At 32.4% G+C, this 13614-nt stretch overlaps 1 protein-coding gene and 1 pseudogene across 1 annotated transcript; both read right to left on the reverse strand.

Annotated features, from left to right (window-relative positions):
• Window positions 1–13614, reverse strand: part of LOC113702884 (ubiquitin-conjugating enzyme E2 20-like) — a 198893-nt pseudogene that overhangs the window by 33594 nt on the left and 151685 nt on the right.
• LOC140021460 (uncharacterized) lies at window positions 920–3041 on the reverse strand. Its single transcript, XM_072072292.1, has 3 exons — window positions 2703–3041; window positions 1322–1417; window positions 920–1232 (listed from the first exon to the last, which is right to left on the reverse strand). The coding sequence occupies exons 1-3, from the start codon at window positions 2835–2837 to the stop codon at window positions 1125–1127; spliced, it is 339 nt and encodes a 112-aa protein (XP_071928393.1). The 5' UTR covers window positions 2838–3041; the 3' UTR covers window positions 920–1124.

Genomic DNA, 13614 nt, shown 5'->3' on the forward strand with positions numbered 1-13614 from the left:
ATTTTGGTTCATAAGGTTATAGTAAGTTGGTAATTACAATACTTAGGGTAGTTATATTGGCAAAATGTGATTAAACAATTAGAGCAAAAATTAAAAGTTTTTCCCTAAGGATAAAATTGAAAGTTTAGAAAATGGTATTAAAAAGTTTATACTAACAGCGATCCCTCTAACTAAGTCCTCATAGATAGTGAATTTTTTAATTGGAATCAAAATTGTAGATGAATAATTAGAAATATAATTAACACAGTGTTACAAAAAACCAGAATCGTGACATAATTGACCTGGTAGATTTTAATTTTAATTTAGAAATTAGATAAGTAATCTTATACGTAACATAGTGACTTTCAAATTGATATCAAATTTGTAGATAAGTAATCATAAATATAATTAACATAATACACCAAGAAACTAGAATTGAGATTGTAGATAAAATAATCATAAACATAAATCATATAATACAAAAGTTTCAAAGATTGAACGTTTGAACTATTAAAATAACTAGATGGTTATGAATTTAAATTCTAACTCTGCAACTAGTTGTATTGGACATGACAAACTATAAATCACAAATTTGACCAGTAAATTAGTGTCAAAATTTGAGAATTTTTAAATATTAAAATGATCTAATGATAAGGATAATCAAATCATAGTAAAAATCAAACTTTACACTTAAAAGTAAGTGCTGAATTAAAAGATTTTGTTGTGATAGGATTATCTAATGATAGCAAATCCATTGAAACAAGCAAGCAAAAAATGCAATTGATGATAAAGTAAAAAGGTGAAACCCAATTATGTTAAAAAACAATTACAAGGTAAATAAAAATTAGTTGCTTAGTTTAAAAAAATAATTTAATTTAATGTGAAAATTTTTTATCCCACCTTCTGTTTCCTCCGCCTCAGATGATAACAAATTCAAAAAGGACAAACTTGGCTCTTATTGTTATTCCAGTATAGCATCTATTGTTTCACTAATTTATTTAATCACCCAACCCAATTTATATTAGTATTTGCTCTTAGCTCCTTCAGATGATAAAAAGGCTTTGCGGGTCACCTATTCTAAACTGGGCCCCAAAAACATGGATAGATATGCTTGTGCTGAGCTGTCCTTCTAGCACTCTCTCTGTCTACGGTGGGCAGGTCAACCTACTTTCCACCATAGAAGCAACCAAAATGGTTTTCTTATTAGCCTTTCCTCTCAGATTAGCAAAAAGTTCAGACTTATAGCCTGCAATCTTATAAGAAAATAGGCATTTATCAGTATTCTTCTACTGAACCAAATGGTCAACATACCAAGAATTTACTGCTCATAACCACCACCAACCTCAGCCTCGTAACGTTTATTGAATTTCCCCATAACCCACGCATATAACTCCTCGTACCAATCTAGCTTTGGAGGGCGAGCTTTTTTCAACATAGCCTGCATTCCAGAAACAGTAGAAGTTAAATATCTTTAAGCATATCTTGTAATAACAGTTTTTGTTAACTCGCATTACTGTAATTGTGCAATGACTACCGAATGTAGTTTTGTATCCAATCACATGCTTTCAGCTCATTTTTGCCCCTTCAAACATAATTCCAATATTCCAGTTACTTCTCTAGCATTAAGTCGTATTAGCCTAGACGTCCAACCAGTCGCATTTATGCATCATCCTGAAGATTGTGGTACCATCCAGTGGCAGAGCCGCGGTATGTTGAGGGCGGGCAATTGCCACTCAACGTTGCAAAATTTAAAGAATAACCTTAAAATTGCTATAAATTTTTATGTTTTTATCATAATTGCACCCCTCAATTCTCGGGAATAAAATATATTTCCCTTTTCATTGCACCTTATATTATGAGAAACCTCATTCCATACACATTATATATCTGACAACCAATTTTTGAAATATCTCTCCTATAATAGAAATGTTTTAAAGCTATTAAACTACAAAATTGATTACTACTTGAATAATAAATAACTTCAATAATTTCACAACACAAAAAAATCGTAGTAAAAACATAATTTTTAATTAAATTTCTCTTCACATAATAATTACATGATCATATAGGTGTATAATATTTTATTGTCAGACCATAGGTCATGACTCCACCACTAGTTTATGGCTAATCACTACGAAACCCATAAGCAATTTTGGAAAGTGAGTTCTTTGGAGTTTGTCTAAAATTTTACTATAGTTTACTTGTAGAAGTTTTAAAAAAAAAATTTCAATGTATAGGGCTCCATTTGGATTAACTATTTTTTGGAATATTTTTAAAAAAATTTACTATAGCATAATTTTTAGAATATATTTTAAAATATTTTTAGAAAATATTTTAAAATATTTAAGAGTAAAAGAATTTTTAAAATATAATTTTAAATTTTAAATTAAATTTTAAATTATCTTTTAGAATACATTTTAAAAATTTTTATTATATTTAAAAAATTAGTTTTTGAAAAATACTCCCATCCAAACGGCGTTTATATTTTTTTAATATTTTAAAATGTATAATTTAAAATTTTTAAAAAATATTTTTAATTTACCGTAGTATAAAGTTTTTAAAAAATTTGTAACAAACAAACTTGACAATAAACTTTGATTCCAAACAAGTCCTAATAATCTTAAACTTTGAACAATCCAAAAACCCATCTAACATTTGAATTATGCCCATCCAATCAGAATCAAGCATGAAAAATCATAGACATTTGGGGACAAGAATCAGACCATGGGATCGCTGGGAGCTGAATCTGAGGCAGATGAAGGATCACTTGTACTGCAGTGGACAGTATTAATGTCTTTGAGGCAGTTTTCCTTCGGTTCTTTGAACTTGTCATCTCCTGCATGGCAACATCTGCTCATATTTGTTAGGGTTGTACAAGTTTTAGCGACTGAACTTACCTTGCTGGTTGGCTGAAGATTTAACGGAGCAAAATTTTGGGGACTGAAGGATCAAGTTTGGACTAACGGAGCAAAATTTTGGGGATGCTGCAAAGACTACAGGAGGACAGCCAGTGGAGAATATCATAGTGGAAGATATCCTTTGTCGTTGACTGGACTCTGTCCTCCTTTTTCCTTCTGTTACTGTATTCCTCATGATTTCTCCCAGATTATTTTCCCTTTGTTTTTTCCTTGTGTGTAAATTACGTAATCGCCAAAGTCTGTCATCTTCATCGAAAGTAACTGTTTGAACTAACCCTCTTTTTCTAATCTCTCTTTAATACGTGTTCAACGCAAGAAATTACTTTCCTTTTTTTTTAAATTAATTTCATTAGTGAATGATTACAGTGAAAGAAAAAAAAATAAAATGTACTTTAAAAAAAAATTCTTCCTATTCTCTATACTAGGGAGGTGTCCCGCGCAATGCGCGGGCGCTAGGTAAAAGAGTGTAATTGTGCTAAAGTTTTGTATCTGTATGTTGAATAAAATGGTTTTAAAAACTTATTTAAGAATGCAATTAGTGATTGTTCAATTGATGGTTTTTTATATTAGAAACCAGAATATATTTTACTTAAACATTTGATAATATAAAATGTGTTTAATTTGATAATATGAACACGTTTGATAATATTAAACATGTTTTAATATTTTATCTAAACATTTGATTTAAACGTTTGATTTAATTTAAACACATTAAAAATTTTATTTAATTTGTCGGAAAAGTTATGCTATGGATGACTTGACAATTCCAATTCTATTTTTTAAATTAAATTCTTGATTTTTTTTGGACATGTTAGAAATTGAGTTTATTATTAGTGCTGTGCATATGTAAATTTATTAAATTATATGTGAATTAGTATTAGTATATATTATATTTGTATATAGGTTTATTGAATTATATATAGATTAGTATTATATTTTATATTTATTAAATTAAATTATATATTAGAGAGTGTAATTGTGCTAAAGTTTTGTATCTGTATGTTGAATAAAATGGTTTTAAAAAGTTATTTAAGAATGCAATTAGTGATTGTTTGAATAAATATATAGCAAATTACTTAAACACAATTGATGGGTTTTTATATTAGAAACCAGAATACATTTTACTTAAACATTTGATAATATAAAATGTGTTTAATTTGATAATATGAACACATTTGATAATATTAAACATGTTTTAATATTTTATCTAAACATTTGATTTAAACGTTTGGTTTAATTTAAACACATTAATTTTATTTAATTTGTCGGAAAAGTTATGGTATGGATGACTTGACAATTTCAATTATAATCGAGCAATCCGGTTTTTTTAAATTAAATATTTTGATTAAATTCTTGATTTTTTTTGGACATTTTAGAAGTTGAGTTTATTATTAGTGCTGTGCATATGTAAATTTATTAAATTATATGTGAATTAGAATTAGTATATATTATATTTGTATATAGGTTTATTGAATTATATATAGATTAGTATTACATTTTATATTTATTAAATTAAATTATATATTAGAGGGTGTAATTGTACTAAAGTTTTGTATCTGTATGTTGAATAAAATGGTTTTAAAAAGTTATTTAAGAATGCAATTAGTGATTGTTTGAATAAATATATAGCAAATTAGTTAAACACAATTGATGGTTTTTTATATTAGAAACCAGAATACATTTTACTTAAACATTTGATAATATAAAATGTGTTTAATTTGATAATATGAACACATTTGATAATATTAAACATGTTTTAATATTTTATCTAAACATTTGATTTAAACGTTTGATTTAATTTAAACACATCAAAAATTTTATTTAATTTGTCGGAAAAGTTATGGTACTAATCGAGCAATCCGGTTTTTTTAAATTAAATATTTTAATTAAATTCTTGATTTTTTTGGACATTTTAGAAATTGAGTTTATTATTAGTGCTGTGCATATGTAAATTTATTAAATTATATGTGAATTAGTATTAGTATATATAGATTAGTATTATATTTTATATTTATTAAATTAAATTATATATTAGTATTTATATTTTATATGTTTATAATATGTTTGAGTTATTATATGCTTATTACGTGTTGTATTAGCGTAGAAAGGCAGTTAGTTGACGGTGTTAGAATATATCTGGTCTTGACATTTGGATAGCAGCTAGATGTTTTGGTGTGCAGGTGGTATCAGACGTGTAATTTGCAGGGTAGGAGGAGGGTAAAAAGTACAGGAATTCACGGGTGTAGTATTGTTTGTTCCCTACATAGTTGAAGCTGATATAGGGAGAAGTAGTATATATTTGGTACTTGTCTGTAGATAGTTAGTGTGTGCAAATGGCGAGCGGGAGCGCAAGATTTCCCACTGTTCAACTATATTATCCAGAGGTGGACGAAGAGGTTAATCAGGTAGCTGTTGTTCGTGGAGCAGCTTATCCTATGGGAAATGGCTGTCGGAATCGTCCGGCAGAACCGGTTGCACGAGCTCAGGTGGCAAATGTTTTGCTGAAAAATGAATTGTGTGATTTGTTTAAAGAGCTTTACAGGCATCATGATTGGGCTTCAGTTTTGGAAGCTGCGCTTAGGACTGGAAGAGGCTATCCTATCTTGGGGTTGATTGCCAACAGGATGAGGGTGGAAGTGTTAGAAGAAAAGTATTACTTTCCCAGTCCGCCATCTTCTAGTGACATGGGCGGCGAAAGTGATTAAGGAGTTGGAGTTTGGGAAAATGTGTTTGTTAGTTTGGTGTTTGGCGTATGGTTTTTAAGCATTAAGATGTGTTTGTCAGTTTCTGAAGGATATGATAATCGTGTATTTGCTGCATAAAGTAGCGTCATATGTATTTCTGTCTGTTGTATAAAGTACTAATGTTTTGATTTGTATGAGTGTCTTGTGTTTGCCAAGAATATACAAATGCGGCAAAGTAATAAGCAAAGCTTGTGAATTGAACGTGTTTACAGATTTGTATCTGTAAACTGATGAATGTGTATGAAAATTTGCATCTGGATTAAATGCGTAATAAAATGAAGTATATTATCTGATGTTTATCTATAAGATTTGGAACTAATGAATGGTGAATAATTGTAGGATATTGGATTGGATATGATAAAATTGATAGAGGTCTGTGTTTGAAGATGTTTGGATTGGTTAATTTTCAGCTGTTCCATGCAACACATATATAGATGTTTGGACAATGTAATGAGACAGGTTGACTATTGATTGCTTTTGTTTTGGTTCGTAGAAAGAGTAGGGGATTCACGTGTGTATAGTGCTTTTTTGTCTGGTATATATGTGTTTGTTATTATTGTTTGGTTCACATGTCTACAGTATATTTTTGTTTTTTGTATTTGTCTGTTTTTGGTTTCTGATGTACTTGTTCTATATAAATTTGTTAGTTTGGTTGGTATATTGTGATTTGTGTTTGTGATTTTTTCTTGGTTTAAGATGAGTTACACTGATAATCGTATTGGAGTATTGCGTGATTTGCATCCAGGTATTGAGGTTATGTTCAATCGGTTATCACTAAGTGATGTGCGGGGAAATTTGCCTGGCCATACTGAAGATAATGGGATGTTGAGGGGTGCAGATCGAGTTTTAGCAAATAATATTCTACTTAGGAATGAGATATATGATTTGTTCAAATGTTTTTATCGGCATCCAGAGAAAGCTCGTGTGCTGGAAAGTACATTAGGAAATATTGGAGAATTGCCGTTTCTGCAGATAATTGCTGGTCGTATGGAAGTAGAAGTTGAAGAGCAGAGGAAAGCAATTGAAAGTGCTATGGGTGGATTTTCTGATGCAGCTGGGAGAAATTTCTAGCGGATAGCTATGTATGTTTTTATGAGTTTTTATGATTTGTATTATGGAAATGTTTGCTGTTGTACTCTAGTGTATTCCATGTCTAAGTTGGTGGTTAGATACTGTGTTTAGCAACTTTAGTTGGATAATATTTGTACCTGGTGTATTTGTTTTTGTATTTGGTGAGGTGGTAATCAGTTCCATTGTAGTATGGTGTTTGGCTGTTTTGGAAATGAAGGTGCAATGAATAAATGATTGTAAATATCGAATCAGCTTTGACTGATAGCACAAAGCAAAAGAAAGGGAGTGAAGGGAGATTAGTTTCTGTGATGCAAATGTTAATAACTATAAATGAAATTCTGGTACGTTTGGATTTTGAAAAAGCGGAGGTAACAATGTTTAAATAAGAATGTAGGGGAAGTTGCTGAACTGTACAAAATCTGCTGAAACGTTAAAGGATAATATACATTTTACTTAAACAATTGATAATATAAACAAAATGTTTGATAATACAAAATGTGTTTAATTTGATAATATAAAGACATTTGATAATATTAAACACGTTTTAATATTAAACTTGTCGGACAAAGTTCAATTCATGGTTTAAGTTCAATTCTAAACATTGATTATGATTTAAGTGAAATTACTTTAAACGTTATAACACATGATCAAAGGGATTTGAAATTTTTTGGGATTGGTTAAATTTTTTCGACATCCACACAATTGTGGAGTAGAACAAAAAATTTAAAAATCCCGACTGCATAATAACGCTGAAACCCGCAAGCGGGATTCTGTGTTTTCCTATTTCAACGTTAAATCGCTTGTAAACATTCATTTATTTCAAAAATTTTAGATTCTAAAATCTTGAAGAGCAAAAGACCAGAAAGCAAGCAAGTGTGCTGGAAAATATTTAGAACAAAAACATTCAGCTAAAAATTAACCCAGACTGCATAATAACGCTGAAACCCGCAAGCGGGATTCTGTGTTTTTCTATTTCAACGTTAAATCGCTTGTAAACATTCATTTATAATAAATTTTAGATTCTAAAATTTGAAGAGAAAAAGCCTTTTTTCCTTCTCCATCCACACAGCTCTGAAGTACAACAGAAGCTATGAAAGCCAGCTGCACTAAATATATAGATGGTTATCCTTATATTAGAAACCCCTTAAACACAAGTGATGGTTTTTATATTAAAAACCAGAATACATTTTACTTAAACAATTGATAATATAAACAAAATGTTTGATAATACAAAATGTGTTTAATTTGATAATATAAAGACATTTGATAATATTAAACACGTTTTAATATTAAACTTGTCGGACAAAGTTCAATTCATGGTTTAAGTTCAATTCTAAACATTGATTATGATTTAAGTGAAATTACTTTAAACGTTATAACACATGATCAAAGCGATTTGAAATTTTTTGGGATTGGTTAAATTTTTTCGACATCCACACAATTGTGGAGTAGAACAAAAAATTTAAAAATCCCGACTGCATAATAACGCTGAAACCCGCAAGCGGGATTCTGTGTTTTCCTATTTCAACGTTAAATCGCTTGTAAACATTCATTTATAATAAATTTTAGATTCTAAAATTTTAAGAGCAAAAGACCACACAATTGTGGAGTAGAACAAAAAATTTAAAAATCCCGACTGCATAATAACGCTGAAACCCGCAAGCGGGATTCTGTGTTTTCCTATTTCAACGTTAAATCGCTTGTAAACATTCATTTATAATAAATTTTAGATTCTAAAATTTGAAGAGAAAAAGCCTTTTTTCCTTCTCCATCCACACAGCTCTGAAGTACAACAGAAGCTATGAAAGCCAGCTGCACAGCCAGCAGTCGGATGTTCAAATCACCGCAAAAGCTGAAGCAGCAGTGGGAGCAGTCAACTCACATCAAATGCTTGGTATTACTAACACTTGATGAACGAAACGTTAAAGGATAGAAAGTTGAGTAGCCAAGTTGTACAAATCAAAAGTTATACATGATACTGTGGTACGTTTGCACTTTCAAAAAGCTTAGCTAACTATCTTTAAGCAAAAGTGAACAGAAAGCTAAGCAAGTGTACAAAAGCTGGTAAAATATTTGACCATCACAAAATACAGGAAAGCTTCAGCTATCAAAAGTTAACCCAGCAGAGCTTCAAAAGTATGTAATAGCAAAAACCAATATATGGCATTTTCAATCTTGCTTTTGATACTTGTCACTGCGTTGCTTTTTAGTTGGGCTCTCACTGATCTTAAGAGTAGAGAGACAACTGGAAGTCACATTTGTGTCTTTTGGAGCAGTACTGACCACATTTTCATCAATACTGGTGGAAGGCAGTTCTGGATTTGGTTCTGAATAGCCAGTGGTTGAAGGAATCTGTGATATAATCTCTGCTAGAAGGGATTTGTGCAGAATAATGGCAGAGTATTTTTCAGTACTGCCAGATGCATGGGTGTTTGGCATTTTCTTCACAAAGCATGTTATGATAGTGTTGTTAATGGCCTCTTCAATAGCTTGATAGTTCAGTTCATGCTGTACAATTAAAATGAACAGGTTGACATTAGATACAGTATACTTATTTGTTGATGACAATATTCTATATGCTTATGGAAACAGTATTTCTTACCTTGTTTTCTAACTCTTGCATCTGCGAAAGTGTGAAAGGTAGTAACTGAAGGGCATCATTATCATAAAGATCAAGCGTTAAAACTCCAGAATAATCAGCAAGTTCTACAGTTAATCGAGATCTTGTCACTATATTCACATGTTTGTTGCATGAGGTGCAAACAATTTTCCAGATAGGCTTTCCTCTGAATGATTTATGGCATTGTGGACAAGCATTATACCATAATCGCTGGCTTTTGTCTAGCAATTTTGGAGTACCACGCAACCAGTAAGCTTTTTTCTGTATTGAATTATAGTGAGTAGTTAGAAATCTGAAAATATTATTGTGTATAAATGATGGGTTGTAGAATTTACCGTAGGAAATGCCAGGAAGTCTTGAATAGTGGTCAGCTCGTCATCCCTTGGCTGTGGTAGAAGCTTAACTCGGTTGTGGTATGCTTTTTCTGCTATCAATTTTTTGATTTCTGTTTCATTCTCAATAGCCCTTGTGATGAATAGAGAAGTTTTATTTACAATGTTTATAATATGCAGTTAATAGAAAATATTTTCAAATGATGTTTGTTGAGAAGAATTGTCACCAGTGCTTGAGATCAGCAGCTTGTTGTATTGGAGGATTGAGAAGAATGCTTGATCCAAATTTTGTTGACAGGTTCAGTGCTGCAATATTTACGTGGCTCAGTATGTTCAATTTACGAGGTTCAGTATGTTCAATTTACGTGCTGCAATATTTACCAGGTTCAGTATGTTCAAAGTCAGAAAATATGTGGAGCATAAGAAATTTCTTATATACTCACTGTGATATGATGATACTTTAATCCGAAGTGCAACAATCAGTGGCATTGTGTCAATTATATTTGCAAGTGCTTGGCCTTCATCTGTTTCATGCTCACCCCATAGTGTTAGGATAACTGGCATCATGCTGTAGTGTATTTGATTGATAGATGAACATTTGTTAGAAGAGATTATTTGTATCAATGTGTGCTGGTTTAGAACTGATATAGAATAAATGGATAGTTTTAGTTACCTTTTATCTATAAGTACCACTTCTCTAGTAGCTGTAGTGGCCCTTTGTATCCGAGGATGAACTTCAGCGACAATGCCTAGGACATCTGATTTTCAATTGTGCTGAGTTATAACTATAATGTGTGCAGTAGCAAGTTAGTAGTAAGATTTGTTGGTTACCTATATCTGTGTTGTCATCCATATGTTGGTAAAATCTTCTATAGGGTGAGAATCTGAACACAGCTGGAATCTGAGGTGGCTCGACTTCATTCACTGCTTGAACAACAGTAGAGTTGTCTATGTACCATGTGCATTGATTTGGATGAGTGGAATACTCTGATGGTGTGTACTCAACTCTAGCATTGCAGAGAATGTATCGCTTGTAAAGTTGGAAATGATTTCGGAAGAACTCAATGTCTGATTTATAAATCATTGCTTCAACTGTTGACCCCTGAGAATAGTCATGGTTGTTTTGATGTCAATGTCAAAATTGAGTAATAAAGAACATGACATAAAATTGAGAATTTGTATTACCTGCTCATCAATTAATATGAGTTTCTGATATCGGTTTCCTGCCTTTGAGAGTAATGGCTTTTGCTTGTCTAGAACCTGAACCATAGTTGTCCAGTTTTGTAGTCCAGGAATTATTTCAGCAAATGAGATGATATTTTTTTCCTCCTGCAACTCATAATATAAGTAGCTAAGTGCTGGATGAAGCGAAAGAAAGGTGTAAAATCATGAATATATACAAATAACTGATATACAAATGGTTAGAACAGTGATTGATAAGCTAAATCTAGTACTTCTGTATATACTATATTTTCTGTAATTGAGTCTTCTTGGTCGTCAAATATTGATGGTTTAATCAGAATTTTAATAGAACTACTATTCTTAGCTCTTGACATTGCTACATATAGCTGTCCATGGGAGAAAACCGGCTCACGCAAATATATGCCGACAAAATCAAGTGTTTGTCCTTGAGCTTTGTTTATTGTCATAGCAAAACAGGGTCGAACAGGAAACTGAATTCGTTCGAATGATACTGGTGAGTCTGAATTATTCTCTGCTCTAAAACAGATTCTGTGAATGAAGACTTCTTTTCCAGCAAATTCTCCACATGTTATGACTGCATGTATAATGTTGGAGCTCAAGGATTTGCATATCAGCCTGGTGCCATTACATAATCCCTGAGGCGGATCGATGTTTCTCAGTAACATGATAGGGCAGTATGGTTTGAGAAGCAGCTTATGAGGAGGGAAACCATTTGGAGTCAAACTGTTTAGCAAATCTTCCATGATTGTCTGCTCAGAGCTATCTATACACTTGTCTCGACTGGTATATTCTTGCAATTGTCCTTTGAACTGTACAATGAGCCTGTGATTAATTTGATCCACAAAGTCATTTTTTGTTGTCAGAATAGCACGATTAATTGCAGAGAAATTGTCCTGGCAAAAAGCGTTCAAATCTGGGAACACTGTGCGGATCAATGTGTTCATTGATTCTTCCTCATTGGTATATCTTATCAGCATTGATGCAGGTATCTGGATAGAATTCTTGGAGATAAATGGCTCTGTTCCATTTCCGATGCGGAGTAGATATTCAGTAAATTCTGCATCATATCTTGCTCTCATATTTTGAGTCAGATGCAACTTATGTAGCTGTGGCCATATGTATGAGTTCACTATACTTGCATCGATAAATTCAGATTTTGATCCTTTTGTTACTACTGGCAAGACTTGACGAAAGTCACCTCCAAAAACAATGACCTTTGATCCAAACAAATTGTTGCAGTCCATTATGTCTCTGAGAATTTTGTCAACACTCTCAATTGAAGTCTTGTGTGTCATTGGAGCTTCATCCCAGATGATCAGAATTGCAGATTGCAGCAGTTTTGCTAATGAGCTTTGTTTACTAATTCTGCATTGCTTATCTCGTGTTCCACTAATTGGTATCTTGAATCTTGAATGAGCTGTCCTTCCACCTGGAAGAATCGAAGCCGCAACTCCACAGGATGCTGTAGCCAGAGCTATGTGTCCTTTTGACCTGATTTCTGCTAGTAGTGCTCGATAAAGGAATGTTTTTCCTGTTCCGCCTGGTCCATCAATGAAAAAGGCTCCTTTTTTTTCAACAAAAACTGCATTTATAATAATATCAAAAACTTTTTTCTGATCAGCATTTAATTGTTCAATTGCTAATAAGTCATGCTCTGGTACAGAGATTGTTGTTTCAGCTATTATATCACGAGTGTTGTTGTTCAAGCTATCAAAATTCATGATATTTGGAACTAAAGCATACTCATTGATATCTTTTCCCATTGATTGTAGGAACTGATTTATCTGGTACAGTACCTGGAAACGAATTTGATCAACTGATACTTGTGGAGTTCTGCTGATATCTTGAGATAATGGCTCTTCAAATTGTTCCCAAAGATACCTGGCATTTGAAGGAGGAAAATGAACAAGTAGTGTGGCAAATAATCTTCTCAAAGTATATGGCATGTGATACATAGCTGCTTCCTGAAGGCATTGTTGTTGTGACTTATCAGACTCAAAGTAACCCCTGAGAATTGCTGCCTCCCGAAAAGTACGTACATATGCTCCATTTATTGTTCTTAAGTCATCGAATGAAGTTGGACTTTTGACATTTGTGAGTAGCAATCTGAGAAAGTATCGTTCTCCTTCCATTGGGTTGGCTGTTACTATCCTACCTATAGAGTCTTTCTGCTTTCTTGGTTCCCATTTCCTCCTTCCTGGATACCAAACAAAGTGCTCAGGAAACTGTTTGTAAGTACATTTGAGATTCTGAGCTAGAGAATCAGTAGAATTCATGTAGAAAAATTCTGTCAACATGGTTCTCTTAGCAAATCTATTTGCTACTATATCACGTAGGTCTTGGTCTTCTCTGAAATTCAATGCTTGACAGTTTTGTAAGTGAAGCTGTAAGTGAATAACAGCAGGATGTATTTGAAACAGCAGGAACCTGTATATTCTCCATATACCTTCCACAGCACAGACCCATCTAGCCGATTGATAGTCTTTGATCTCATCGATTGCACAGACATGACCATCAGAATTCAGCTGATTAGAATCCTGTGAATTGAGTACAAAATGAATCTTGTCATGACCTTTGTAGATATACTTATACATGTACTTTACTGCCTTGACTGTAGAGCAGATTTCCACGTTCAGATGGCAGTTGAATTTTGCAAGAAGGTAAGGATTGTATGGAACAACCCATCTGTTATCAAGCTCATGTCCACGGACCATCATTTTGTATCCATTGTTTCTTCTTCGATAAGT

This window comes from Coffea arabica, chromosome 1e, assembly GCF_036785885.1.
Source record: "Coffea arabica cultivar ET-39 chromosome 1e, Coffea Arabica ET-39 HiFi, whole genome shotgun sequence".
In the NCBI taxonomy this organism is placed as follows: Eukaryota; Viridiplantae; Streptophyta; class Magnoliopsida; order Gentianales; family Rubiaceae; genus Coffea; species Coffea arabica.

Bases quoted from the DNA above. Each gene is read 5' to 3' on its own strand.
- LOC140021460 (XM_072072292.1), bottom strand. From the start codon at position 2,837: ATGAGCAGATGTTGCCATGCAGGAGATGACAAGTTCAAAGAACCGAAG. The intron at 1,418-2,702 runs GTCTGATTCTTG...TCTGGAATGCAG, and splicing joins CAGCTCCCAGCGATCCCATG to GCTATGTTGAAAAAAGCTCG. The intron at 1,233-1,321 runs GTTGGTGGTGGT...TTTTCTTATAAG, and splicing joins ATAAACGTTACGAGGCTGAG to ATTGCAGGCTATAAGTCTGA.